This window comes from Sceloporus occidentalis, unplaced genomic scaffold, assembly GCF_023333645.1.
Source record: "Sceloporus occidentalis isolate IW3139 unplaced genomic scaffold, rSceOcc1.0.p SCAF_8, whole genome shotgun sequence".
Classification (NCBI taxonomy): Eukaryota; Metazoa; Chordata; class Lepidosauria; order Squamata; family Phrynosomatidae; genus Sceloporus; species Sceloporus occidentalis.
Genome location: NW_028316988.1, coordinates 54,404,159 through 54,430,978, shown reverse-complemented (window position 1 = coordinate 54,430,978; position 26,820 = coordinate 54,404,159). Strand labels below are relative to the sequence as shown.

The 26,820-nt window shown below is 45.6% G+C and overlaps 3 protein-coding genes across 4 annotated transcripts in view; 1 reads left to right on the top strand and 2 right to left on the bottom strand.

Annotated features, from left to right (window-relative positions):
* LOC149308933 (cullin-4B-like) overlaps positions 1-3,602 on the bottom strand; it is a 32,881-nt gene extending 29,279 nt beyond the window's left edge. The window contains exons 1-2 of the mRNA XM_089536728.1: positions 3,495-3,602; positions 2,256-2,831 (exon numbers count right to left, since the gene is read on the bottom strand). Of these exons, the coding sequence (XP_089392854.1) occupies positions 2,256-2,831; positions 3,495-3,555 (637 nt within the window). The 5' untranslated portion in view covers positions 3,556-3,602. The remainder of the gene's footprint in view (positions 1-2,255; positions 2,832-3,494) is intronic.
* Positions 3,603-4,891: 1,289 nt separating this feature from the next.
* Positions 4,892-16,528, top strand: LOC149308932 (malignant T-cell-amplified sequence 1-A). The gene is made up of 6 exons (XM_089536727.1): positions 4,892-5,100; positions 5,838-5,990; positions 10,777-10,874; positions 14,499-14,632; positions 15,132-15,199; positions 16,305-16,528. The coding sequence occupies exons 1-6, from the start codon at positions 5,090-5,092 to the stop codon at positions 16,384-16,386; spliced, it is 546 nt and encodes a 181-aa protein (XP_089392853.1). The 5' UTR covers positions 4,892-5,089; the 3' UTR covers positions 16,387-16,528.
* A 2,558-nt stretch (positions 16,529-19,086) lies between these two features.
* C1GALT1C1 (C1GALT1 specific chaperone 1) lies at positions 19,087-23,241 on the bottom strand. 2 transcript variants are annotated; one of them, XM_089537211.1, is made up of 2 exons: positions 23,189-23,241; positions 19,087-20,372 (listed from the first exon to the last, which is right to left on the bottom strand). In XM_089537211.1, the coding sequence occupies exon 2, from the start codon at positions 20,365-20,367 to the stop codon at positions 19,417-19,419; it is 951 nt and encodes a 316-aa protein (XP_089393337.1). In that variant the 5' UTR covers positions 20,368-20,372; positions 23,189-23,241; the 3' UTR covers positions 19,087-19,416. The 2 variants fall into 2 exon arrangements, with proteins under 2 accessions (XP_089393337.1, XP_089393336.1); XM_089537210.1 differs by lacking the exon at positions 23,189-23,241 and adding an exon at positions 21,699-21,778.
* Positions 23,242-26,820: the final 3,579 nt, after the last annotated feature.

Here is a 26,820-nt window from a genome sequence, read left to right as displayed (position 1 = left end):
CAAAGACACTATCACATACTGTATAATACATCATTATTCAGCCTAATACATATATACACACTAACAGACTGTCAGCCAAGGATAAACACTGACTTTAGTAGATTAAAAATGATGCATATTAATGTTTTGTTTACTGATAATTATTTTATTAATGCTTGAATAAATTATATAAAATGCAATTTTGAACAAAATAGATAATTTCACATGTAATCTGAACGCAACAGATTTCTAACACAGTTTATATTATGCCAGGTGATATTTGGATTTTGTAGATTTAGCCTAAGAACTATCCCAATTCTCAGAACATTTTTTTTCACATTTCAGTTGTGGAAAGTGGTACACCAGGAAACCTTGCAGAAGCTCACTCTCCTGTTGTATCCAGTCCTCCATTAAACAAAACAAAACAACAACAACAACCTGGCTTCAAATGCTCTCTAGGTCCTCAGTGCCAGTTCTACTATTTCAACTTTTTTTTTAAAGGCCCTCCTGGGTGAACATTTTGAGCCCAAAAATGTTGACAAAAGTGGTTCCTACAAAGCATGGGGAGGCATTATAAACAATTTCCCAGACAATATGGAAAAAGATTTGGGGAAGGGGCGGTGAGGGACCCTGAAATCTGGCCTTGGGAGGTTGTAGAAACACCCAATAAAAACACAATGGCAAATGACATCAATATATAGGGTCAGGCATGAATATTTTACTGAAACAATATATTAATAAAATATGTTTTTTAAAAAATGGTTTTATTCTTGATTGTTAACTAAAGAGCTATGCACTTAGTGGATAATAGTCTGTTAGAGAGGTGTTTAAAGAAAACACAACAAAAAAGAAGAGCCAGAGATTTGTCCACATGCTGCTCAACAAAGTGTATATTTCACACACACAAAAAATATGTTCAGGTCTGCCTAATAAGTATGTATATTTATTACTTTTTGATACCTTACAATTTTCCCTCCACAAATATAGAATCTTACAGTCCTTTCGTTTGGCATGACCCCAGGCAGCAGCTCAACCTGTTGAAGAGGCTCCACCATCCCAGCCGAAGTGGTGAAGATGCACCACCTCATCCTCACCAACTTCACAAGGATCTATTTCCTTCTGTGTTTTTACTGTCCATCTGCTCTGTATAAAACCATATTTCTACTAAAACTAAGCTCTTTTCTTGGGCCTTTGGAAAACTTTTAGCACTTTCAAGCTACCCACATCTGTTACCTGGGAATGGCCTGCTGAAATTAGGATGCAAAAGGGAAGAAAAAAGTGTCCCTCTCCCCAGGTAATAATATACAGCCATCTCCATTACAACGAACCAGATTCTAGGTCCATATAGCTCTGAATGATCTACACCAAAGACAGTGAACCTCTAGCCCTCAAGATGGACTAGCCTGCATAGTTGTCAAGCTTAATGCAAGCCGAACTTCACCAATATCTGGAGGACCACAAGTTCACTTCCTTAGCGCATACTGACGACGCCTCTCCAGGGTTTCAGGCATTTCAACCCCATGACTGAACTTAGGACCGTCTGCCTTCAAACCATGTGCTTTACAACTGAGCTAAACTACATCCACACTATATCAGCGATAACCAAAGTCTGGCCTTCCGGGTGTTTTGGACATCACCTCCCAGGGTTCCACACAATTGGCCAAGAGAACGGAGGCTTCTGGCAGCTGAAGTCCAAAACACCTGGAAGACTAGAGTTTGGTAATCACCAAACCAGTGGTCCCCAAACTATGCCCTTTAGGAGATTTTGGACTTCAGCTCCCAGAAGCCTCAGCCATGTTGGCTAACAGTCTGGGATTCTGGGAACTGAAGTCCAAAATCCCTTAAGGAGTACAGTTTGGGGACCACTCATCTAGACTATCCTATTGCTTAGGGCAGTGAATCCCAAACTTTAGTCCTCCAGGTATTTCAGGCTTCAACTTCCAGCTTGACCAACAATCAGGAATTCTGGGTGCTGAAGTCCAAAACATTTGGAAGATCAAAGTTTGGAAACCACTGGCTTAGGTCCAAAACACACTGTGGAAATAATCCAGTTTGAGACTGCTTTAACTGCCCTGGCTAGGGAATCAGTGCTAGGGAATCCTGGGAAACTGTACTTTATTATGGCACCAGAGCTCTCTGACAGAACTACAGTTCCCAGAATTCCTTAGCATTGAGCCAGGGCAGCTAAGGCGGTCTCAAGTTGGGTTATTTGTGCGGTGTGTTTTGGACTTCAGAGAGACAAACGCCGCTGACGAGGGACGGCAAAAGCGCATTACCTTTAAAGTTCTTGATCACTAACTTCTTGGCCGACCCGGGTTTACTGTTGGCGAAATTGGAGACGGTGGAAGAGGCAGCTTTGGTCAGGCCATTCGCGTGGTGCCCCACGGCGACCGAGGAAATCAAAAGGCTTTTGTTTTTGAGCTGCTGCTGCTGCTGCTGAGAAGAGGCGGCGGCAGCCGAGGCGGCCGGGGAAGAGGAGGAGGACGAAGAGGACTCCTCGGCCATCTTCACATCGAGTCCGATGAAATCCAAGGAGTCCTCGAAGCGCAGCTTCTTCTGCAGGTGGTGGTTGGAAGCGGAGGCTCCTGAGGAGGAGGAGGAGGAGGAGGAGGAAGTGGCTGTAATGACAGACGGCGAGGAAGAGGAGGAACTGTTTCTGGAAAGCAGGGATGCGCAGGAGATGGGTTCGGCCTCTTCTTTCTCGCTGTTGTTGCTGCTGTTTAGCTTTCTCTTCTTGGAGGAGGCGGAGGAAGAGGAGGAGGAGCTGCTGGTGCTGGTGCTGCTGCTGCTGCTACCATCAGTGTCTGGCTTGAGCTCCTGAGCGGCTGCTGGGGGGTTGGGGGAAGAGAAACCTGTGGGAAACATGAACACCACAGAGGTGAGCAGGCTGAAGGGCATCAAATCCTTCTGGTGTAGCAGACACGCAGAAAGGCACCCTCCAAGGAGAAGGAGGAGGAGGAGGCAGGGCTTCCCTTCGCTCCTCGCCTTCCTGGCCCTGCTCCCCTCTGGCCCCTGGGCAATTCCGCCCCTTCGGCGGCCACCCGAGGCCTCTCCGGGCTCTCTCTCTCTTTCTCCGAAGTCGAGCCCCTTCCTTCCTTCCTTCCTTCCTTGCCTCCTCCTCCTGTCTCCGGCTATCCTCAGTCCAGGAGGACGGGGAAGGAGGAAGACCCAAGCCCGGGCTGTTAGTGTCAATACTCCAGCGCACAGAGAGAGAGAGAGAGAGAGAGAGAGCCCACAAAGATGGCGGCACTTCCGGCCGCTGGGCATGCTGGGAAGCCGACCTGACCGGAAGCTGTGCCAAGAGGCTGGGAGAAATAATCATCATCCTCATACTAATACTACTAGCGACCACTTTGTCTCCTTCACCCGAAAGAGAAGAACGAGAGCCGGCTACTCCTCTGCCTCCTGCCTCCCTCTTCCTCCTCTTCTCCCTTCCTCCCCCATCATTCCCCTTCCTCTGCCCCCCGTCGCCCGGCTACCTGTGGCACCCGCTTTTCCTTTGCCCTTTGACCCACCGGAAGTGATTGTGTTGCCCGGCGGCGGCGGCCAGAGCGAAGGCCTCGCGCGCCCAGCCATAGCTGCCTCCCTCCGCGGCCGAAGGGGAAAGCGCGAAGCCTCGGCCTTTTCTGTCCCCCGACGCTTTCCGTCGCTCCTCCTGAATGGCTGCCTAGTGGCTTCCTCCGCCTCTTCGCCTTTTTCTGCCTCGCGGAAGGAAGGAAGGAAACGCCTGCCCTCGGCCTCTAACCCAGTTCGGCCCCGCTTTAACTCTTTGCCTGGCTCTTTGCTATGGAATTCTGGGAGCTGGGGTTTGTTGTGGGGCCCAGAATCCCATAGCAAAGGGCCAGGCAACAGGCAAACCTGCGGAAACTACAATTCCCAGAGTCCCAAAGCATTGAGAAATGGCAGCTAAAGCCAGGTCCAGCTGCATTATTTCTGCAGCGTGGATGCAGCTGGATTGATAGTTTGAGAGGAAAGGTAAAAGAGCTTCCTGGCCAATGAAGTAAAACCCAGTTCATTTGAATGAGGCTAAGACTGATTTAGTTTTTGTATTATATATTAATGTTTGTTGTTCTTGTGTCCCTTCAAGTCGCTTCTGATTCATGGCAACCCTGTCATGGAGTGTTCTTGGCAGGTTTGACCAGAGCGGGTTTGCCCTTGCCGTCTTCTGAAGCTGAGGGAGTGTGACATGGCCAAAGCGGCACTCGAATCCTGAGTCATAGTCCCAGCGCTCAAACCACTGCGCCCCACTGTCTCTCTTCAGCTTAACGCAATCCAATTCACCACCAAAACTGCAAAAATGCGTAAAAGAAAAATAGAATAAGTAAAAAGCGAGAGGAACAGCGAAATAATGTCAATATGTAACTGAAAAGCATCATGCCTAAGCGCTAAGTAAAACACAAAGGGCTCTGACCCCTCAATCCAGACTGTAATGAGACAAAAGTATATTATTCTACCATTACAGTCACAGATATATATACATATAAAACATCTTCTTGACCTATACTGAGAGCCAGCGTTCAAACGCTGTATTATTAATGAGTTCCTGGGTGCTTTTGAGACAACTTGGTGACGCTTAAAATTTCACAAGTCCCCAAGATGTGTCCTTTTAAGAGAGTTTGGACTTCACCTCCCAGAAGCCTCCGCCATGGCGGCCAATATCTCTGGCTTCTGGGAGATGAAGTCCAAAACAAAAAAAGCCCTTAAAGAGCACAGTTTTGGCCTACTGCGAGTTCTGAGGCCTAGCAGAGGCGGCTCAGGGGTCGCCATGGCAACGGCAGGGCTGAATCCGCCGAGGCAGAGAAGCCGGCCCTGCCGTTGCCATGGCGACCCCTGAGCCGCCTCAGAACTCGGCGCAAGGCTTGCTGGGAGTCGTAGTTCCGACGGGCTCCTTCCTTTTCCGCTTTGAGAAGGCTAGGGCGCAGTCGCGGCGCTTTCTCTTTCCGGCCGGCGCAGAGGAGAAGGCAGGGCCGGAGGAGGAGAGGCCTGGCTGGGGGACGCGTGTCTGGGAGCGTGAGGAGGAGGAGGGTCGAGCCGGGAGTTAGGGGCCGCCGCGTCCCACCCTCCCAGGCCCTCGCCCCGGCCTTCCTCGCGGGGACCCAGCGCCCCCAGGATGTTCAAGAAGTGAGAAGCCAATGGAGTCTCTTGGGCTGCGTCCGCACTGGAGAAATAACCCGGTTTGGCACCGCTTTAACTCTTTGTGGCCTAAGGCTATGGAATTCTGGGAGTTGGAGTTTGTTGTGTGGCCCAGAATTCCATAGCAAAGAGCCAGACAAAGAGTTAAAGCGCTACCAAACCGGGTTATTTCTCCAGTGCGGATGCACCTTTAGTTCCCAGTATTTCCCTAACTTTAACAGTCCTGTCTGGAGGCTGTGGAGCTCTGGGAATTGTAGTGTGCGCCGTAAAACTACAGTTCCCAGGATTCCCTAGCAGTGAGCCAAGGCAGCGAACAGTGGTCCCAAACTGGGTCGTTTCCGCAGTGCAATTAATAGATAAAACGATAAAAAACTAACCAATATCAGTTACTAGCATACTGACCATCTTGATAGTTAACTAACTATGTAGCAACATACTAGGTATCTGATTCCTGATAAGGATACAGCTTTGTTCACGGTTACTAGGTAAGTCACACACTCTCAGCCTCAGAGGAAGGCCAACCCCCTCTGAACAAAACTTGCCATGAAAACGACTTGAATGCACACAAGAACAGCGTGTATTGAAAACAATGGGACTTATTTCTCACTATATATATATATATATCTATATATCTATATCTATATGGACTTCCGTTGTGGATTGGCAAGAGGAGATGATAGTATAGCTGAGGAAATCGCTTCTGAAATCCTGTTTTCCCTTCCCAGATTTGATGAAAAGGAGAATGTGTCCAATTGTATCCAGCTGAAGACGTCTGTTATTAAAGGCATTAAGAATCAACTGATAGACCAGTTTCCTGGCATTGAACCATGGCTAAACCAAATCATGCCAAAGAAAGACCCGGTCAAGATAGTACGGTGGTAAGTATTTCCTTCCATGTTGCTCTCTAAGGGTTTTCTTTCTTATTTGGAGGTTTTGCTGGCGTATCAAAGCTGCTGTTTCAGTTGCTCATATCTGCCAAGCCTTTTCAGTACTCCAAAGCGGTTTGAAAGACTGGCAGCAAAATTCTGGCTATTGTATTAGTGTGTCTGTGCCTTCAAGTCGACCGTTGACTTACACCGAGCCCATACATTTTGTAGTGTCTTCTGGGGCAAAGGCTATTCAAAGGTTCTTTTGCCAATTCCTTTTTCAGAGCGACAAATAATCCAGGAATACTGCTCTTTCTGATGATGCGTTTTGTACAGATCTTACATAATAATAATAATAATAATAATAATAATACATTTCATTTATAGACCACTATTCCGCAATGATCATAGCGGTGTACAGTAAAAAATTGCAATATAATACAAAATACAAAGTAACAGTTAAAGGAGGGAGGGGCCTCTTCCTTCAGGCAGTCCAAGATGTTGCTGGTCTGCCTGATGGCTCCCTCTGAGGCCGAGTTGACAGTTGAGGAGGGAGGGGCCTCTTCCTTCAGGCAGTCCCTGATGTTGCTGGGTCTGCCTGATGGCTCCCTCTGAGGCCGAGATGACAGTTGAGGAGGGAGGGGCCTCTTCCTTCAGGCAGTCCAAGATGTTGCTGGTCTGCCTGATGGCTCCCTCTGAGGCCGAGTTGACAGTTGAGGAGGGAGGGGCCTCTTCCTTCAGGCAGTCGCTGATGTTGCTGGGTCTGCCTGATGGCTCCCTCTGAGGCCGAGATGACAGTTGAGGAGGGAGGGGCCTCTTCCTTCAGGCAGTCCCTGATGTTGCTGGGTCTGCCTGATGGCTCCCTCTGAGGCCGAGATGACAGTTGAGGAGAGAGGGGCCTCTTCCTTCAGGCAGTCCCTGATGTTGCTGGGTCTGCCTGATGGCTCCCTCTGAGGCCAAGATGACAGTTGAGGAGGGAGGGGCCTCTTCCTTCAGGCAGTCCCTGATGTTGCTGGGTCTGCCTGATGGCTCCCTCTGAGGCCGAGATGACAGTTGAGGAGGGAGGGGCCTCTTCCTTCAGGCAGTCCCTGATGTTGCTGGGTCTGCCTGATGGCTCCCTCTGAGGCCGAGATGACAGTTGAGGAGGGAGGGGCCTCTTCCTTCAGGCAGTCCCTGATGTTGCTGGGTCTGCCTGATGGCTCCCTCTGAGGCCAAGATGACAGTTGAGGAGGGAGGGGCCTCTTCCTTCAGGCAGTCCCTGATGTTGCTGGGTCTGCCTGATGGCTCCCTCTGAGGCCGAGATGACAGTTGAGGAGGGAGGGGCCTCTTCCTTCAGGCAGTCCCCGATGTTGCTGGTCTGCCTGATGGCTCCCTCTGAGGCCGAGTTGACAGTTGAGGAGGGAGGGGCCTCTTCCTTCAGGCAGTCCCTGATGTTGCTGGGTCTGCGTGATCGCTCCCTCTGAGGCCGAGAGGACAGTTGAGGAGGGAGGAGTCTCGTCCTTCAGGCAGTCCCTGATGTTGCTGGTCTGCCTGATGGCTCCCTCTGAGGCTGAGGTGACAGTTGAGGAGGGAGGGGCCTCTTCCTTCAGGCAGTCCCCGATGTTGCTGGTCTGCCTGATGGCTCCCTCTGAGGCTGAGTTGACAGTTGAGGAGGGAGGGGCCTCTTCCTTCAGGCAGTCCCTGATGTTGCTGGGTCTGCCTGATGGCTCCCTCTGAGGCCAAGATGACAGTTGAGGAGGGAGGGGCCTCTTCCTTCAGGCAGTCCCTGATGTTGCTGGGTCTGCCTGATGGCTCCCTCTGAGGCCAAGATGACAGTTGAGGAGGGAGGGGCCTCTTCCTTCAGGCAGTCCCTGATGTTGCTGGGTCTGCCTGATGGCTCCCTCTGAGGCCAAGATGACAGTTGAGGAGGGAGGGGCCTCTTCCTTCAGGCAGTCCCTGATGTTGCTGGGTCTGCCTGATGGCTCCCTCTGAGGCCGAGATGACAGTTGAGGAGGGAGGGGCCTCTTCCTTCAGGCAGTCCCTGATGTTGCTGGGTCTGCCTGATGGCTCCCTCTGAGGCCGAGATGACAGTTGAGGAGGGAGGGGCCTCTTCCTTCAGGCAGACCTTGATGTTGCTGGGTCTGCCTGATGGCTCCCTCTGAGGCCGAGATGACAGTTGAAGAGGGAGGGGCCTCTTCCTTCAGGCAGACCTTGATGTTGCTGGGTCTGCCTGATGGCTCCCTCTGAGGCCGAGATGACAGTTGAAGAGGGAGGGGCCTCTTCCTTCAGGCAGACCTTGATGTTGCTGGGTCTGCCTGATGGCTCCCTCTGAGGCCGAGATGACAGTTGAGGAGGGAGGGGCCTCTTCCTTCAGGCAGACCTTGATGTTGCTGGGTCTGCCTGATGGCTCCCTCTGAGGCCGAGATGACAGTTGAAGAGGGAGGGGCCTCTTCCTTCAGGCAGTCAAGATGTTGCTGGGTCTGCCTGATGGCTCCCTCTGAGGCCGAGATGACAGTTGAGGAGGGAGGGGCCTCTTCCTTCAGGCAGTCCCTGATGTTGCTGGGTCTGCCTGATGTCTCCCTCTGAGGCCAAGATGACAGTTGAGGAGGGAGGGGCCTCTTCCTTCAGGCAGACCTTGATGTTGCTGGGTCTGCCTGATGGCTCCCTCTGAGGCCGAGATGACAGTTGAAGAGGGAGGGGCCTCTTCCTTCAGGCAGTCAAGATGTTGCTGGGTCTGCCTGATGGCTCCCTCTGAGGCCGAGATGACAGTTGAGGAGAGAGGGGCCTCTTCCTTCAGGCAGTCCCTGATGTTGCTGGGTCTGCCTGATGGCTCCCTCTGAGGCCAAGATGACAGTTGAGGAGGGAGGGGCCTCTTCCTTCAGGCAGTCCCTGATGTTGCTGGGTCTGCCTGATGGCTCCCTCTGAGGCCGAGATGACAGTTGAGGAGGGAGGGGCCTCTTCCTTCAGGCAGTCCCTGATGTTGCTGGGTCTGCCTGATGGCTCCCTCTGAGGCCGAGATGACAGTTGAGGAGGGAGGGGCCTCTTCCTTCAGGCAGTCCCTGATGTTGCTGGGTCTGCCTGATGGCTCCCTCTGAGGCCAAGATGACAGTTGAGGAGGGAGGGGCCTCTTCCTTCAGGCAGTCCCTGATGTTGCTGGGTCTGCCTGATGGCTCCCTCTGAGGCCGAGATGACAGTTGAGGAGGGAGGGGCCTCTTCCTTCAGGCAGTCCCCGATGTTGCTGGTCTGCCTGATGGCTCCCTCTGAGGCCGAGTTGACAGTTGAGGAGGGAGGGGCCTCTTCCTTCAGGCAGTCCCTGATGTTGCTGGGTCTGCGTGATCGCTCCCTCTGAGGCCGAGAGGACAGTTGAGGAGGGAGGAGTCTCGTCCTTCAGGCAGTCCCTGATGTTGCTGGTCTGCCTGATGGCTCCCTCTGAGGCTGAGGTGACAGTTGAGGAGGGAGGGGCCTCTTCCTTCAGGCAGTCCCCGATGTTGCTGGTCTGCCTGATGGCTCCCTCTGAGGCTGAGTTGACAGTTGAGGAGGGAGGGGCCTCTTCCTTCAGGCAGTCCCTGATGTTGCTGGGTCTGCCTGATGGCTCCCTCTGAGGCCAAGATGACAGTTGAGGAGGGAGGGGCCTCTTCCTTCAGGCAGTCCCTGATGTTGCTGGGTCTGCCTGATGGCTCCCTCTGAGGCCAAGATGACAGTTGAGGAGGGAGGGGCCTCTTCCTTCAGGCAGTCCCTGATGTTGCTGGGTCTGCCTGATGGCTCCCTCTGAGGCCAAGATGACAGTTGAGGAGGGAGGGGCCTCTTCCTTCAGGCAGTCCCTGATGTTGCTGGGTCTGCCTGATGGCTCCCTCTGAGGCCGAGATGACAGTTGAGGAGGGAGGGGCCTCTTCCTTCAGGCAGTCCCTGATGTTGCTGGGTCTGCCTGATGGCTCCCTCTGAGGCCGAGATGACAGTTGAGGAGGGAGGGGCCTCTTCCTTCAGGCAGACCTTGATGTTGCTGGGTCTGCCTGATGGCTCCCTCTGAGGCCGAGATGACAGTTGAAGAGGGAGGGGCTTCTTCCTTCAGGCAGACCTTGATGTTGCTGGGTCTGCCTGATGGCTCCCTCTGAGGCCGAGATGACAGTTGAAGAGGGAGGGGCCTCTTCCTTCAGGCAGACCTTGATGTTGCTGGGTCTGCCTGATGGCTCCCTCTGAGGCCGAGATGACAGTTGAGGAGGGAGGGGCCTCTTCCTTCAGGCAGACCTTGATGTTGCTGGGTCTGCCTGATGGCTCCCTCTGAGGCCGAGATGACAGTTGAAGAGGGAGGGGCCTCTTCCTTCAGGCAGTCAAGATGTTGCTGGGTCTGCCTGATGACTCCCTCTGAGGCCGAGATGACAGTTGAGGAGGGAGGGGCCTCTTCCTTCAGGCAGTCCCTGATGTTGCTGGGTCTGCCTGATGGCTCCCTCTGAGGCCGAGATGACATCGTCACAATCTCTCAGCTTCAGGGGAAGGCAGTGGCAAATCTCCTCTGGACAAATCTTAATAAAAGATAATAAGCAAATAATAAATAAATCTTGCCAAAAAACAAAACAAAACCCAAGATAGGTTTGCCTTAGGGTCACTAGAAGCCTGAAATGACTTGAAGGCACACAACAAGAAGAAGAACAAGATAATGGAAGATGTAGAGCTTCTTTTTAAAAGTGTATAAAATTTTGTACATAAACAGAAAGGATACGCCTACCTTTCAAGGTAGAAAAACCTGTCTTGTCCCCACTTTAAAAATGAAAAAAGAACAAGAAAAGCCCCACAAAAAATTAATTATTTTTGTTTATTCCAGTCACGAACATATAGAAATCCTCACAGTCAATGGAGAGTTGCTATTCTTCAGGCAAAGAGAAGGACCTTTTTATCCCACGCTGAGATTACTTCATAAATGTAAGTGTGTTGGAGAAGACAAATGATTGTGCAACACAGAGAGGTTGATGGTAGTTGCTTTTGCAACTACAATTTTACGACATGCGCGAACAGGTTTTTTTCCACAGCCAGAAGTCGGAGCTGAAAACATCTGCAAAGTGTCTGCTTGTACTAAGTTGCCAATTCCTTGTAGTATTTTGAATGCTGTATCATGCATTGTGACTGTTTCTGTTATCCTCTGTGAAGTTTTCCATATCAACCCAAGTTGGATGGCTCTCTCTTTCTTTCTTCTTTTAGAACACATTATGCTCTTCTGGCTGCATCCTCACTTTGTTTTTGTTTAGTGTGCAACAGTGGCTTTTTATTCCAGATTTATATTTAATTTTTGTTTGCCTTCAACCTATCATTTATTTTCCTTTTAATTAAGTAAACTTTGGGTCCTTAGGCTTGTTACAGACTGCCAAAATAAAGCTGCCTTTGGTCTCTTTGGAGATATGTTATTTAAATGATGCATGGGTCCTAAGAGTCCGGAGGTCGTGCCAAAGCCACACTCCATTCCTAAGCACTGGAGTGCAGCTTTGGTGCGGCTTCCGGATTCTTAGGATGCATGCATCATTTAAACAGCATACCTCCAATGAGACCCAAAGCAGCTTTATTTTGGCAGTCTGTAACAGGCCTTAGTTATTTTCTCTCCCCCGTCCCCTGGTTGGAAAAATGATCTGCATTGGAAGAGCTGGGACCAGTTGAATATGGCTTTCCTTGGTGCTTTTGTCTCTTTCCCTGTCTCCCTCAGATTTTATTTAGAATGTTGAACCTCTTTATTTGTATTTAGTAGACGGGGAATTTAGAATATTCTTGGAGTCTTCGTAGTACCGCAAAATAATAATGTTGTGGATTCTCAGCCAAATCTCGTTACAGGATTTATAGGAATGAGAATAAAATAAGTAGAAGTTAGCCAAGACAGTGTAATTGCTAGTCTTGATATTTGTGTGGCTTGAGAGCAGGGTATTTTGTGGACAATGTGCTCCCATGCAAACTTTTTATTGAGGTTATATAGGGAGATCTTTTCCAGGCTCCTGTGTCCAGAGCAGTTGTGACAGTGGGAACTGGGGATTAGTCATCTTTGTGGTGTTCCCTGTTGGGAACACTCTTCTTGAATCCATTTTATCTGTGTCTTTTAAACTGTGCAGTTCTGTTTCTGCTGATAGTTTTTGTGGCTCATTTTTGTGCTTTAGAGTCTATTTGTTGAATGAGTATTTTTTATTTTCTTAGCATCTTTGAAAACGCTAATGGAAAAGTAGGAGAGATCTTACATTTCTTTGGTGTGGATTAAGATTTTATGTAGAGAAAGCCTATTTAATTTCATAGAATTATCGAGTTGAAAAGGGCCTTATCAGCCATCCAGTCCAACCTCCTACTGATTCTGAAATGGTGGAGGACCCATGAGGAATGTGTGCAAGAGTTGCTCAAGGGGGATGCAAGACTTGGAAACCCTGATCCCTCCTCCTCCTCCTCCACTCAAACTTTTTTGTGTGTAAAATTTAGATGTGCAATGAGTTAAATATTGAATTTACTTAAATAAATTTGTTCTAATGTGCACAATGTTATTTTCTTTTAAAATATGAATATTACATGAATGTGTGAATGAAAATATGCACATTAAATAAACAAAATATTGTTATTCATGTACTATGTTGAGCTGGGGTTGGGGGCGATGTCTGCCTATAGACATAAAGGAGGGTCCCAGAGGTAAAATGTTTGAGTAACACTGAGCTAAAGCATCTCCAGCAGGTAGCTGTCCAGCCTCTTTTTGAAGATGTTCAGATAAGGGGACCGAACCACCTCTCCAGGCAATTGGTTTCATTGCTGAACTGATGTTATTGCCAAGAATATCCGTCTTTAAACTGAGGCTGGATGGCCATCTGTCAGGGGTGTTTTGACTGATTTCCTGCATGGCAGGGGGTTGGCTTGGATGGCCCTTGCGGTCCCTTCCAGCTCTATGAGTTTATAATGTTCTATTGATATATATTCTCCTGTAACCTCAAACCATTAGACCTGGTCCTCTGGGGCAGCAGAGAACAAACCTGTCCCTTCTTTTCTGTGACAGCCCTTGAGGTATTTAAAGAGGACAATCGTCTCATTCCTTTTTGAGCTGAATGTGCCCTGCTCCTTCAGCTTTTCCTCATATGTTTTGTTCTCCTTATTATCCTTGCTGCCCTTCTTTGAACATGCTACAACTCATCTATAAACTTTTTAAAACAAGACACCCAGATCTGAATGCAGTGCTCCAGATGAGGCCTGACCAACACAGAATATAACTATTACTTCATTTGACTTGGAAATTGCTTCCATTGGAGGCAACCGTAATACAGGCAAGCATTTGCCTTCTTTGTTGCAGTGTCACACTGCTGGCTCATGTTCAGCTTGTGATGAACAATATTCTCAATGCCCTTTTCACATGCAGTACTGCTGAGCCATGCATCCCCAATCCTATATCTGTGCATTTGGTTTTTGTGGCCTCAGTGTACAATTTTGCATTTATGTCTATTGACTTTCATCATATTAATTTCTGCCTTTTTTTAGGGGTTGTACAGGCTGCCCTGTTTAGTGCCAGATCGGATTTGTGGCAACGTATGTCGTGGCCCTGATCTTGCCTTTCTGCAGTGAAAAAAAGTGACTCCTTTCTGTGCTGCAGAAAGGGCACCATAGCCGCTGGCACCATAGCTTTTTGGCGCTCCTTTGGTGCTGCGTCATTGCCCAGACTCCATCCCCAGGCCAGCTTTTATGGCTGGTCTGTACACCCTCTCAGTTTATCTAGGTTCCTTTGTATTCTTTTCCAATTTTCCAAGGTGTTAGCTACTTCTCCCAGTTTTATGTCATCTTGCAAACTTGATAAGGATTCTCTCCAACCTGTCATATAAGTAGTTGATAAAAATGTTGAAGAGTAATGACCCTAGGACAGAACTGCTTGAGACCTCCTTCCAGTTTAAAGTGCAGCCATTGAGGATGATTCTTTGAGCATGGTTTTCCAATCAATTATGGACCCATCTGACAGTGTTTCCACCTGTTTTACACTCATCATGTTACTAATCAAAATAGAATGGGGGGCATTATTAAATGCTTTTATGAAATCCAGCTAAAATGACATCCACAGCATTTCTACCATCCACTAAGCCAGTGACCTTATTGGAAAAAGAAATAAGATTAATAGCAGGATTAGTTCTTGACACACTCATGCTGGCTCTTACTGATCACTGCATTGTAATCAAGATACTTGCAGACAGACTCCTGCATAATGTGTTCAAATATTTTTCCTGGTATTAAGGTCAGGCTGACTGGTCTATAGTTTCCTGGATCTTCTTTCTTTGAAAAGAGGGACAATGTTTGCCATTCTCCAGTCCTTTGGCACATGACCTGTTCTTCAAGATTTCTTAGATTGTTTCAGCCAGAGAATGAGCAATGTAAGCAAGATTGGAATCAGTTTTGAGGTCCTTTCAAAAACCCTTGATAGCCACCTGAGGGATGTGATTTTTATTCTCTTTCCACTTTGATTATAGCGTACATTTGCTTATGCTTTAGGATGAGAGATGCTTCTAAGTTCAGTCAGTTTCATACCTTCTTTGCTTACTATTTTCCCTTTCCTAGATCCGTTTATTCTACCACATCAACAAGTTGATAAAGGAGCCATTAAATTTGTACTTAGTGGAGCAAATATAATGTGTCCTGGCCTGACATCTCCAGGAGCCAAACTTTATCCTGCTGCTGCTGACACAATCGTGGTATCCTTGGAGAGTAGTGGTCTGTTGGTCACTGTTTCTTTTTCAACGTATTGTGTGTTGGGGTTGCTTTTTTGAAAATGTGTGAAGCTTGTTTTTACCCATCAGTGTTTAGTTTTTGAATCAGTCTTGCTATTTAACCTGACGTGTAATAGTTCAGATGAGATTACATAATGATCTGGTAATGAAATGCAACTTCATTTAGAGAGTGAAACTGGAAATGGTCATTGGTTTGGGTTTGCCTCTGTTGTGGCAGGGTTTGTATTTGGTTTTTAATACATTTTAATATGTTTAATGTGTATTACTGTTAACTTTTCAAATTGTTTTTAAAACGTTCTATCTGTATTTTAATGCTTTAACGTACTGTTTTAAATTGGTTGTTAGCTGCCTTAATAATATTAATAGTAATAACAACAACAACCTATAGTGCTTTCCTAGTGGTCTATTGATTCTTTTAAAAAAATACTGCATATGAGATATTTTCCTTAGCTTACTCTCTTAGGCAATAATGGCAGAAGGCAAGCAACATGCACTGTGCGTTGGAGTCATGAAGATGTCAGCAGATGATATGTGAGTCTCATTTTAAAGGGGAAATTTTATACTTTACAGTCAGTGAAATAATCCAGCCAGCACACAAAGCATTATTCCAGTCTTATTCTAAATTGGACCTTTGGTTTCATTCAGCAGCCATTAATTGGGCTGAACCAATGATACTGAAAACTCACTTTGCTCTATGTAAGTTAATATGCACATTGGTTGCAGCAGCCTCAGTCAACTGCTGCATTGGGACCACATTTAAAGTTGGCACATCTTTAAACATATGTGGTCATACCCAACAATTTAGAGTGCAACACATCATATCAAGTTTAATATGGCTGGGTATCCGATGGTATTGCGCTATTCCTATTAATGAAGTTGGAATTTGTGATAATAAGTTGTCAGGGAAGGTTCATTGGAGCATGAACCTTCTTGGAGTGGTGTTTTGGCAAAACTGTTTGCTGTCCAGAGTATTAGATGCTCCACAAAGTCTCTCCAGCCCTGCCTCATTGTACATACATACATACATACATACATACATACATACATAGAGAGAGGCAGTGACTTGTCAGGAGAGCCCACAGTTTAGTTGTTAAGTTCCTGCTTCTTCTGCAGGAGGCCTCAAATCTGTTATCTGAATTCATCTGTTAAAAGGAGGCAGAGGCAGATGAGCCATAATCGATATCACTTGGTATAACACAGATTTGTACTTTTGACTAATGAAAACAACAACAACAACAACAACTCCACATTTTATAAATAAGATAAAACTTGAGTTAAGACAGGTTTAATGTGCTGGAAAGAGAAGGGTACTATAATTTATTATCTGTGTTGATGGCTAAAGTTAATGGTTGTGTTAGCCTAGGGATACTGGGAGTTGTTATTCAAAGTTAGTAAGTTTTCCTAGGTATGATTAAAACCTAAGTGAAGCCAGCTATTCCTAAAGCTGCTACTCCAACCCAGTTAGTAAATTGTTCATTATCTTGGGCTTTGGAGATTGTAGCTAATGCCATCAGAAGAGTCTTGCTTAATACAACTAGCTAATGTAGAGGTTGTACTTGCCCACCTACACTGAAGTTATGGAAACTGATGACTTGCTTTTATTTCTTCCTTGCCTCCCCCATGCTTCCTTCCACAGAGAGAAAGTCAACAAAGGGATTGGCATTGAGAATATTCACTATTTAAATGATGGTCTCTGGCATATGAAGACATATAAGTAAAGTGGCAGATAATGTGCAACTCTGATGGATTGCACTTTCTGTCAATGTGGACTACTTTGTAATTCTGTTTTTAATGCGTGACTGAATGTACAAACTTATTTTGTTTTGTGGCTATGCTAAATAAATCAAGTGAATGCTGAAATTATTTTGTAGTTGTGCTTTATATTTTAAAGAAATACGTCAGTCAAATTTTAAGAAGAGATTTAGAAAAATGAAGAGGTGGCAGTACTGATCATACACTGTGCATGGCATGAATTGTTTAGCACAGCAGTAGTTTACAGAATCTGGTAAGGAGTGGGCCACACTTACCCCCAGTATGAAGAACAACTACGATTTGCAGCCTTGTGGGCTTCTCTCTAGTTATCACTGGGATTACAATAAGAGTTTTTTATTATTAAAAATACTCATTGTAGAAAATACTGAGGTGTTTGCACTCTTCTTCCTTGTATAGTGTGTGTCTGGCATGCATCCAAAAATCTATTCTGCTTGCATTTTAAACTTAATAGAAGTTTAAAATGCTGTAACAGATCACTCTATTGAATGTGCTACTCAGCAACTAAGATTATTCCTGAGTAACAGACAGGATATACATAAAGACTACTTTGTCTAGAAAGCCTCTGCTGGGAAACACCTAATACTGGAGCACGTTGACCATTTGAGCAGTTCTCTAAAAGAAAATAGGAAGAGTACGTTGCCTGAATGCTACTGCTGCATTTGAAAGAATCGTGGTATATTTCACGTAGGGCTGGGAGGACTGAGAGATGTACTGTTAAAATTGACTTGCTACTGAACTGTTGTTTACAACAGAGTACTTTAATTTAGGAACAGCTCAGAAAAACTACTGTTTTGGAGTACTAGCTGTGTTGCTCTCATTTTACTAGGAGTTGTACAGTAGTACAAACAATAACTTTCTTTTTACATTATTAAAAAACTATGCTAGTGGAAACAAGTGACATGGCTTGAATAGTTTTCCATTTGTATCTATTATCCCCAATTTTTGAGCCAGGGTGGCATAGTGGTTTGAGTGCAAGACTAAGACTCTGGAGACCAGAGTTTGATTCTCAGCTTGGCCATGAAACCCACTGGGTGACCTTAGGCAAGTCACACAGCTTCAGAGGAAGGCAGTAGCAAACACCATCTGAAGAAACTTGCCAAGAAAACCCCATGATAGGGTTTTAAGGTCACCACAAGTTGGAAACAACTTGAAGGCACACATCATCATCCCCAATTGCTACCACCCAGAATATTGACAGGCTAATCAGTCTTAAGGCTGAACTAAGTGGCTGGGGCTAAAATGGCTTGCAGAATTGGAAAGGCTGCACTGCAGTCAGCTCTGCATTCAGAAGTCTATATGTTGGGATGTGAGTCCTGATAGCAGCCCTCCAGATGCTCCTTAGCCAACTAGGTGGACAATGCTGGGCATTGGTCTGATAACAACTGGAGAGATATAAGAGTCCCACAAAATTCGATAGGGCTGTCTCCTAAGTTGCTGAAGATTTCTCTTCCACTCAGTTTTCTAATAACTTGCACCTAGACATAATATTTAATAACTTGGGCCTGTTACAGACAGCCAAAATAAAGCTGCTTCGAGTCACTTTGATGGTATGGTATTTCAATGATACATGAGTCCTAAGAGTCTGGAAGCTTCACCAAAGCTGCACTCCAGTCCTTAGGACTGGAGCGTGGCTTTGGTGCGGCCTTTGGACTCTTAGGACGCATGTATCATTGAAATACCATACCTCCAAAGTGACTCGAAGCAGCTTTATTTTGGCTGTCTGTAACAGGCCTTGGGCTTATTACTTACACTGTAGCTGCCATCACCCTCAAAATGGGTGGGGGTGATGGCAGCACTAGGCCAACTTATGTAAAGGGAAGCTTGGGAAAGGCTGACTGAAATGAAAGAGACAATGAAGTATTATACACATGATGACCCTTTTTGAAGTGGCGTGTATGTAAGGTAACTTTTCAGGACCTTCCACATGTTTTGGATTTCTAACTCTAGGCCATGTTGGTTGGAGGTGATAAATATCTGTGGACTGCAACAAAGTTGGAAGAACTGATGCAATGCATGAAAAGGAAATCTCAATAAAGGTGTGGTGGATCCACAAGAGGAAACAGCCGGCGGTCATGCCTTTGCAGCCTGCCTAGAAAAATTAGCAAATCTAGTTCTGGACAAATGCTCAAATAAAAAGGTCCATAGAGAGCAGGCCACAACCAAACTTCATAGGAAATTAAATTGTGAAAATAGTGATATGATACCTAAAGTTGGGGGGGAGCTATGATCCTTCAGTTGTTTTGGACAACTCTTATTGGTCATGTTGGCATTTGGGAATTAGCTGTCAAAATAACTGGCAGACCAAAGACTCCCCTTCTTTGACCTAAATGAAAGTAAAATTCTACATTTTTGTAGAAAGGTTTTCCAGAAGTGTTCTAGCTTTAAAGGACAGGAACAGCAGTGTTCAGGCAACTGAACTCCCTCCTGCCTCCTGCCGGACCAAAACCTGCTTCAGATAGTGACAGAAACAGAATGAAATGAAAATACACCACTGAATCCTTGCCTTAGTTTTGTGAAGCAGGCTAGGCTAAGCTTTCTATGCAAGGCAGAAAGAATTTTATTTGCATATGTACATTTTTGTCTGAGCTGAACATCTAACAACCGCTACAGTTTTTGAAGGATAGAACACACAAATTGGCCCCAAATTGAAAAAATAGATTTAATTTACAGTAAATGAAGGATAATTTTTGATTTTAAATATTTACATACTCGCTATACATTTCTGTTGACAAAGAAACCTTAGATAGCTTTTCAAGTGATGCTCAAAAGTTTGTATAAAAGGGTTATTTTTTTCTTTTAGAAAAGGATCCCGTTTCCCACTTGTAAAGATTACAAAAGCAGGTTGTGCAAAAAGGTAGCTACACACCAATACCATCAAATACAAAATTTGTACCAGCTTGCGTACATGCCGTTTGCTGAAGGACACTACAGATGAAGACTACACGCTTTACAGGGTTGTTCCTGTGCAACAATCTTCAGTCGTTATCTGAGCCTGGGGGAGGTAGGAAAACTAAAGCATCATTAAAACTGTGCCCATAGGCTCGGAGTCTGTAAACCCCATACATCATTACATGCATGTGATTAGGAGCCAGCCCACCAAAGGTGATGGCCATATCTGAGCAACAACCTTCCACCACCTCCTGAGGGTGACTTGACATGGCTTCCTTAATGAGAGACCCAACTGGTTTGGTGTTGAAGATGTCCTTTTTATCAGAGTCCTCAGCATTTTCGGCATGTATCCCACTGTACTTCAAGCAGACGGCCAGCTGCTTATCTTCAGAGAGTTTCCAAATCATGCCTCCTTGTTCAGGACATTTATCTGGCTCTTGGAAAATTTTGTAAAGCCGCCTTAGTGACTCGATGCTTAACACAATCCCTCCGTCTCCGTTCACGTACTGCAGGTCCCCGGATGTTTCTGTGCGGCCCGTGTAAAATGGCTGGGACGAGTCCTGTTTCAGCAAGAAGTATTTCAGATTCTCAATAATGGCAAAAGTGCTGGGATGGGCCAGGAAGAACCAGTTATAGTCCTCTCTGTAGTTCTCATAGGCAAATGCATATGCTTTCCTCATCATTGCCCACATGTCATCAGTGTCAAGCACAATGGAGTCAAAGACTTTGACTGTCTCTGAACTGTAGAACTCAGCCTTGTCGCAGTGTTTGCTCCAGGTATCTTTCACGGCTGCCCAGTGCCCAAGGTCCTTGGGTTTGACAAGAATGATGCAATACACACGGATGCTCTGGCTCAGGTCCAGCCTTTCGTCCTTGGAAAGATTTAAAATGTCTTCCTTTCTTGGAGCCTGGAGGTGACGGTGCTCATGAGGCTTTGTGGTGTGACCCACCTTAATATGTCCTAGAAGAGTGACCAGAATGCAGAAGATCCCTCCGAGCATCATGCCCTTCACGAAGGAGCCACTTTCGGAAATCATGGTTCCTAGAAGAAACGTAAAAAGCTTTTGGTTATGGGCACAGGCAACAAATTCGGAGTGACACAAAAGGACGCTTTGTTAGTTATTAACTTATTTTTACAAACACAGTTTCACTTGCATTTCTTGCATCTGTCATCACAGCGGTCAGCAATATGCCTGGTACTCAAGAGCGATGCAAGCTGCAATACAGCAATAAAGAGTATCCAGGAAAGCTGGGCTAAACGACTATTTAAATAGACTCAGAAGAAGACAGCATTTGAATATGGAATAAAGCACCTCCTCTTTCAAATGCAGTATACTTCTTAATATATTTTGCTCAAGGTGAAGAACAGGGAAGAGCTGCTGGTCCCTTGAGGGTTTGGATATTGAACCAGCAGAACCTTTGCTCTGAATAGGATGCTCTATCAATGGCGAATGTGTGTTTTCTCTCCATGATATATAGCCCCTCTGTTCCCTATCCCTTTTCTTTTGAGTCATGCCTTTATACTCTTGAAAGCCAGGCGCTTCAGAGTATAATAATGGCAATACAAGACAAAACCAATGAAAAGCTTTTTAACTTTCTATCACGATTTAAAGAGTACCCCAGTAAAAGAAAGAACCCCATCCAGTTAAAAAGCGCCTTCCAAAGCAAGTGAGGTAAATGGCACTGTAGAAACAATGCTGTTTGGCACAGCTTTAACTGCCTGGATGCTATGGGATCCTGGGAATTGTAGTCTACTGTTGCAGCAAAGGTCTCTGGCAGAAAAGGCTAAATGCCTGGCAAAACCACAAATCCCAGGATTCCAGGGTACCAGCAATGGCAATTAAAGCCTGTCAAACGGGGGTCCAAAACACACTGCAGAAATAATCTGGTCTGAGACCGTTTTAACTGCCCTGGCTGATTGCTAGGGAATCCTGGGAATTGAAGATTATTGTGGCAGCAGGGATCTCTGGCAGAGAAGGGTTAATATCTCACAAACACCTAGCACTGAGCCAGGGCAGTTAAAGCGGCCTCAGACTGGATCCCTTCTGCAGAGTGCTTTGGACCCAAGCCAAACCTTCCTTAACCCTAAGAGTGGCCCAAAGACACACTGCAGAAACAATCCAGTTTGAGGGCGCTTTAACTGCCCTGGCTGAGTGCTAGGGCATCCTGGGAACTGACAGAGAGGCTCAATGTCTCCCAAACATTACAGCTCCCAGCGTTCCCTAGCACTGAGCCTGGGCACTTAAAGCGGTCTGAAACTGGGTTATTCCTGCAGTGCGGATGCAAATGGCTGGAAAGAGGATGCTGGAGGTGGGCTTCGTCCAGAGCAGCGCTGAGGGAGGGCCCTGCGGGGCTCCCGGGGACTCACCTCCCAGAGCCAGGGCCAGAAGAAGACCTTCCCGCGAGAGCAGAGCCGGATCCACTTCCTCCTCCTCCTCCGCTCGCTCCCTCTCTATGGTCCGACAGCACACGCTCCCTTGGCCGCGCCCACTTCACCGGGGGGGGGGCAAGCGTCGCGTAGGACGTAAGCGTGACGTAGGCTTCCAAGAGATAGAACCCGGAAGTGTTGCCATACCAGTAAATTAAACCTCAGAGGGTGGCTCATCCTCTTTACAGCTCTATTGCGCATGCGCTGTTTCCCCTCCTCTTGCTCTCAGCGTTGCTATGGAAACGCTTCCAACCTGGATGGGCCTAGTAGTAGTAGCATGCCTGTTGCCCTTAATAAGGAACTTGCTTTACTGTGGTCCAAAGACACACTGCAGAAAATAATCCCGTTTGAGACCGTTTTAACTTGCCCTGGCTCAGTGCTAGGGAATCCTGGGAATTGTAGTTTATTGTGGCCCCAGAGCTCCTGACTGACTGCCTGACATGAAGATTTGCACAGTGCTGTACAAACAAACAATAAAATAGATATGAGTAAACCTGCCCATGACGTACAGTCTAAGAAATAGTAGCATAATACATTTAAATAATACACAACAATACAGGAAAGGGTTCATTAAAACAGGGATGTGTGGTCCCTAGTGCCTCTCTGCCTTTCCTGAACCACACTTGCGCCTCTTGGCTCTGTCTCTCCATGTACGACTGGTGTCTGTGTTGCCCCATTTTGAGCATAATTTTGCTTGTGTGGAAAATTAATGCCATGGTCTTGCAGTTGCCACAGTCTTTCGTGTCTCTCTCTCTTTTTGTGTGTGGATGAGGATGTATATTAATCGTTTTCAGTCTGTTGGCCTCTGACCGATTTCAGGTGGTTCACGTAGCATCTGGTGTGAATTGCCATATGTTCACTTTATTTATTTATTGGAAGCATTCTTTCCTTACTCTTCAGCCAGTAAACTTAGCTGGGATTGTAGTAAAAGACAAACAAACACCTGGTGCAACTTATAAAGATCGGTTGTAAAATGACCCCTTCTGTTAGCTTTGGGTGTATCTTTGTGTCTTCGAGTCACCTGCCAATTTATGGCAATCCCATGGATTTCAGAGGGTTTGCTAGTTCTTTCCTCTGAAACAGCACCAACAGCCCTAGGATACCCTCGTGGACTCCCATCCAAGTACTAACTAGGGCTGACCTTGCTTAACTTCTGAGATTAGATGGGATCTGGTTATGTAGTTATGTATTCTACCAGGTTTACATGAAACAAAAGGGGTTTAGGAGGGAGGAGGAAATAAGCTGCTACTAGTGACAGGTCACTTGATCTCTCTAAGAGGAGGAATCCCAGTTTTCTTTCAGTCTCCTTCCAAAGCTATCTAAGTTGACAACCATCATCTCAATGTGATGATGTGGCAAAGGCCATGGTTTACTGCTGTCTGGGCTTTATGAAGAACTGGTATAAGAAGTCTGAAACATCGTAAGCTTACCACATTTTTCATCTCAGCAACTACTGTATATAGTCATGTATAAGTCTAGAAATGTTGGTCACAAAATTGACCCAAAAAACCCTAAGTCGACTTCTCCATGGGTCAATGTAAGTACTGTATAAGAACTCTTATTTAAAAGAAGGAACCATTCCCTGGTGAAAAGCAAGAGTATAATCTGTCCTGGAAGCACTGAACCCCTCTAGTCTCTCATCCATCCAATCTTAAGACTAAGCACAAAGAGTTGTGTCTTTTTCTAAGTTCTTTGACACTGTTTTGCTTTGCTTCATCCTTTAGATCCTTTGCTGTATGCCCCTAAGTTTTACCCTCGACTTATCCATGGTTCATAGCAAAATCCATAATTTTGGCCCCAAAACTTGCCCTCGGCATATACATGAGGTTAACTTATAGGCAAGTATATACGGTAATTGTGAGAAGCTGGAAAACAGGGAATGTACTAATAAACAAATGTGGAAAAGTATTTGGGATGTTTGATTATTGGAAAAGATTTCTTATAATTTTTGCTCTGGCAAAAGAAACCACATATAGTCCTCCAAGGCTGTTTGTTACTTATGTATTAAATGTTTGTTTTGTATTGTCTACTAGGCCAAACCATCCCTGGTGGCGCAGCAATTAAATGCCTGTACTGCAGCAACTCATGCACAATCCACAAGTCTGTGAGTTCAGTCCCAGCCAGGGGCCCTGGATCGACTCAGTCTGGCATCCTTCCGTTGGTCACTAAAATGAGTACACAGCTTGTTTGGGGGTAATTGTAAACCACTTAGTACACCAGTATGCTGTATAGAAATGCACCTGCTATTGCTATCTCCCTTTTGCACCACTCCCACAGAGTAAAGAGAGAAAAGAACCCAGGAAAAGAAAAACAAGGCAGTTTCTGAGCTAGGGGTGTGCAGCCATTACTTGGAGGAGAAGCTTCCTTTCTCATGCGTGGATCAGGGCTCCCCTCTTCCAGCTATGACCAAAGGGAAGGGGTCTTCTTCTTCCTCCTCCTCCCCTTTCAGAAAGCACATATGGTCTGTCTCTCCATTTCCTTCCCCCCATTCATCCTTTAGTTTTATCTCTTTCTCTCTTGCTTGCTTCAGCCACTCTCTCACCTTCTGCAAAAAAGGCTCCAGAAGAAACTCCCCTGCAAAGGCCTCTCTCATCTCAGTGAACGCTGCAGTGACAGCATCTGTATATCCTCTGGGGACGGGGGTGTCATCTGGTTTAACCCGCCGCACTCCGCTGTGACGCTACTGCATTGGATACCAAATGTGGAGGAGCCACAGAGCAACAGCAAGTCCCGTCATGCTTGTTGGCCTCTTGGAGAAAATCTAGCTGGCCATTGTAGGAGGCAAGGTGTTTGAGTAGATGGACCTTTGCTGGCTTCTGGACTTCTTGCAAAGAATGTCAGGCTCTGGTCTAATCCAGACAGGCATCCTTGTAGGTCTGAGTGCAACAGACTCGGGGTTACTTAACACTGATCAGCTATGGCTCTTGCTTTCATAAATGTAAAATACATTGATGAATTGTGGGGGATTCTAATTAAAAAGCAAAAACCTCCAATCCAGACATTCAACAGTGAGGTCATTCACCCGCTTACAGCAGATTTTTCTTAAAAGGCTTTGGAGAAATGAGAAAGGAAAGGTTGCCATCTTGTGGACAAAACCCCCCACATGATTGTAACATTTTCTAAATTGACTCTGTAACTGAGGAAAAGGAATCATTAAGCTTAACAGCAATACAAAAGAGGAGCAAATATGTTATGCCCAAGGCTCTACATCTTCCATGATCTATATACAACTAGCTAAACAAAAAGCATAACATAGGACACAGCAGTAGTGGGAGCTAGCATGATGTAATGGTTTGAGCGTTGGACTATGACTCTGGAGACCAGGGTTCGACTCTCCATTTGTCCATGAAACCCACTGGATGACCCTGGGCAAGTCATAAGTCACAGGGCTGTGAGTCCAGTCCCAGCCAGGGGCTTCAGGTCAACTCAGCCTGGCATCCTTCTCTAGGTTGCTCAGCCTCAGAGGATGTAAATGGCAAATCCCTTCTAAAGAAACTTGCCACAAAAACCCCATGACAGGTTCGCCTTAGGGTTGCCATAAGATGGAAATGACTTGAAGGCATACAACAACAACAACAACAACAACAGCACTGGGAAGATCCCTGCATTCAAGCCATTTTGTTGTCTTAAGAAATGGAGAGAGAAAATAGTTTTTTTCCTTAATGCCATGTGGAAGAATAGGTGTAACAGGATAAACTGGACACCTCATTTTGTCACTCATTTCCATCTTGGGACTGAGTTTAGCATGGATACAACAATGGACCTAATTTTCTGGATTTCTCTGTTTCTTCCCCCATTCCTTCTGTTTTATATCACTTAGTTTTAGGGAACTCAGAAATTAGGACACAGCTTTGGCTGAATTTTAATTGGCCCTAATAACATTCAACTATGGATTTTATTTCACTCAAGGCTACTTTTTAAAGACAAACAATCCCAGGTGTAGGTTTACAGTCTTAAAAAGTCCAAATGGATGGATGGATGAGATGAGATTCCACAATATTAAATGGAACATTGATTGATATATTTAACTTATAGGTAGCCTCTGAGAGCTATGCCTTCACAAAGATGTGCATTTAAAACCAAAATACACAGATACATTAGACAGTGATACATGCATGTGTGCACACATATATTGATATGTCTTATGTACTTATGTATCATTGTTTTAAATGTACCACTTTGTGAAGACATGAGAGACTGCATATAAGTTGAATCAATCAGTCAATCAATGGAGTTTATCACACAGTGTAAAAACAGGATTTAAAATGGAATTTGAAACTCCCCAAAAAACCTAAGAAGACATGCAAAAGTGTGATTGATTTTCAGACCCATTGGGGTTAACGCAACATTAAACCAAGTAGAAAGTTGACAAAACACAATTATTTTTTACTTTCGGGATTTTCCGGAAGTAAAAAGAATCACACTTTGTCTACTTTCTAGCCAGGTTAATGTGATGTTAATGCACCTTAACAGCGACGTTGTCTGAAAATCAACTGTACCTTTGCCTGTCTTTTCTACTTTCTGTCCAGGTTAATGTTGGGTTAACCTAGACGTCGTCTGATATTAAACTTTTGTGGGTTTTTTTCACTTTAAATCCCCCCCTTTTTTTTCCCATGGGATTCCTCCCGTGTGATAAGCGCCAGTGTTTGTTTCAGCACTTTAACACTGTAGGCCTGCTCTTTGCAGAGAGGATCTTATCAGTGGCTACTTCCAAGTTGTGGATCTCCCTACTATTTGGAGGCTAAGGCGGCCCTCATCGCTGGCAGGTAAAGATCTTTTATTCAGACAGGCTTTTTGGCCTGTTGCTGTAGAAGGATTTTTTAATGGGAAGAGGGTATTTTTTCTCGAATGTGATATTTTAAAATACTTTGAAACTCTGTTTAATTCAGGGATGCTTTAATGTGGCAGTTCATTTTATTTTTTAATATGTTTTTTTCTGAGATTGTTTGAAATCTCTATTCTGTTTTAATCGACATTATAAACTGTTACAGTACTTCACTGAGAGAAAACCAGGAAATAGATTGGATGCATAAAATAATAAAACGAGATGTTTGCATTGATA

Bases quoted from the DNA above. Each gene is read 5' to 3' on its own strand.
- LOC149308932 (XM_089536727.1), top strand. The intron at 14,633-15,131 runs GTATCCTTGGAG...TTACTCTCTTAG, and splicing joins CTGCTGCTGACACAATCGTG to GCAATAATGGCAGAAGGCAA. The intron at 15,200-16,304 runs GTGAGTCTCATT...TTCCTTCCACAG, and splicing joins AAGATGTCAGCAGATGATAT to AGAGAAAGTCAACAAAGGGA.
- C1GALT1C1 (XM_089537211.1), bottom strand. From the start codon at position 20,367: ATGATTTCCGAAAGTGGCTCCTTCGTGAAGGGCATGATGCTCGGAGGG.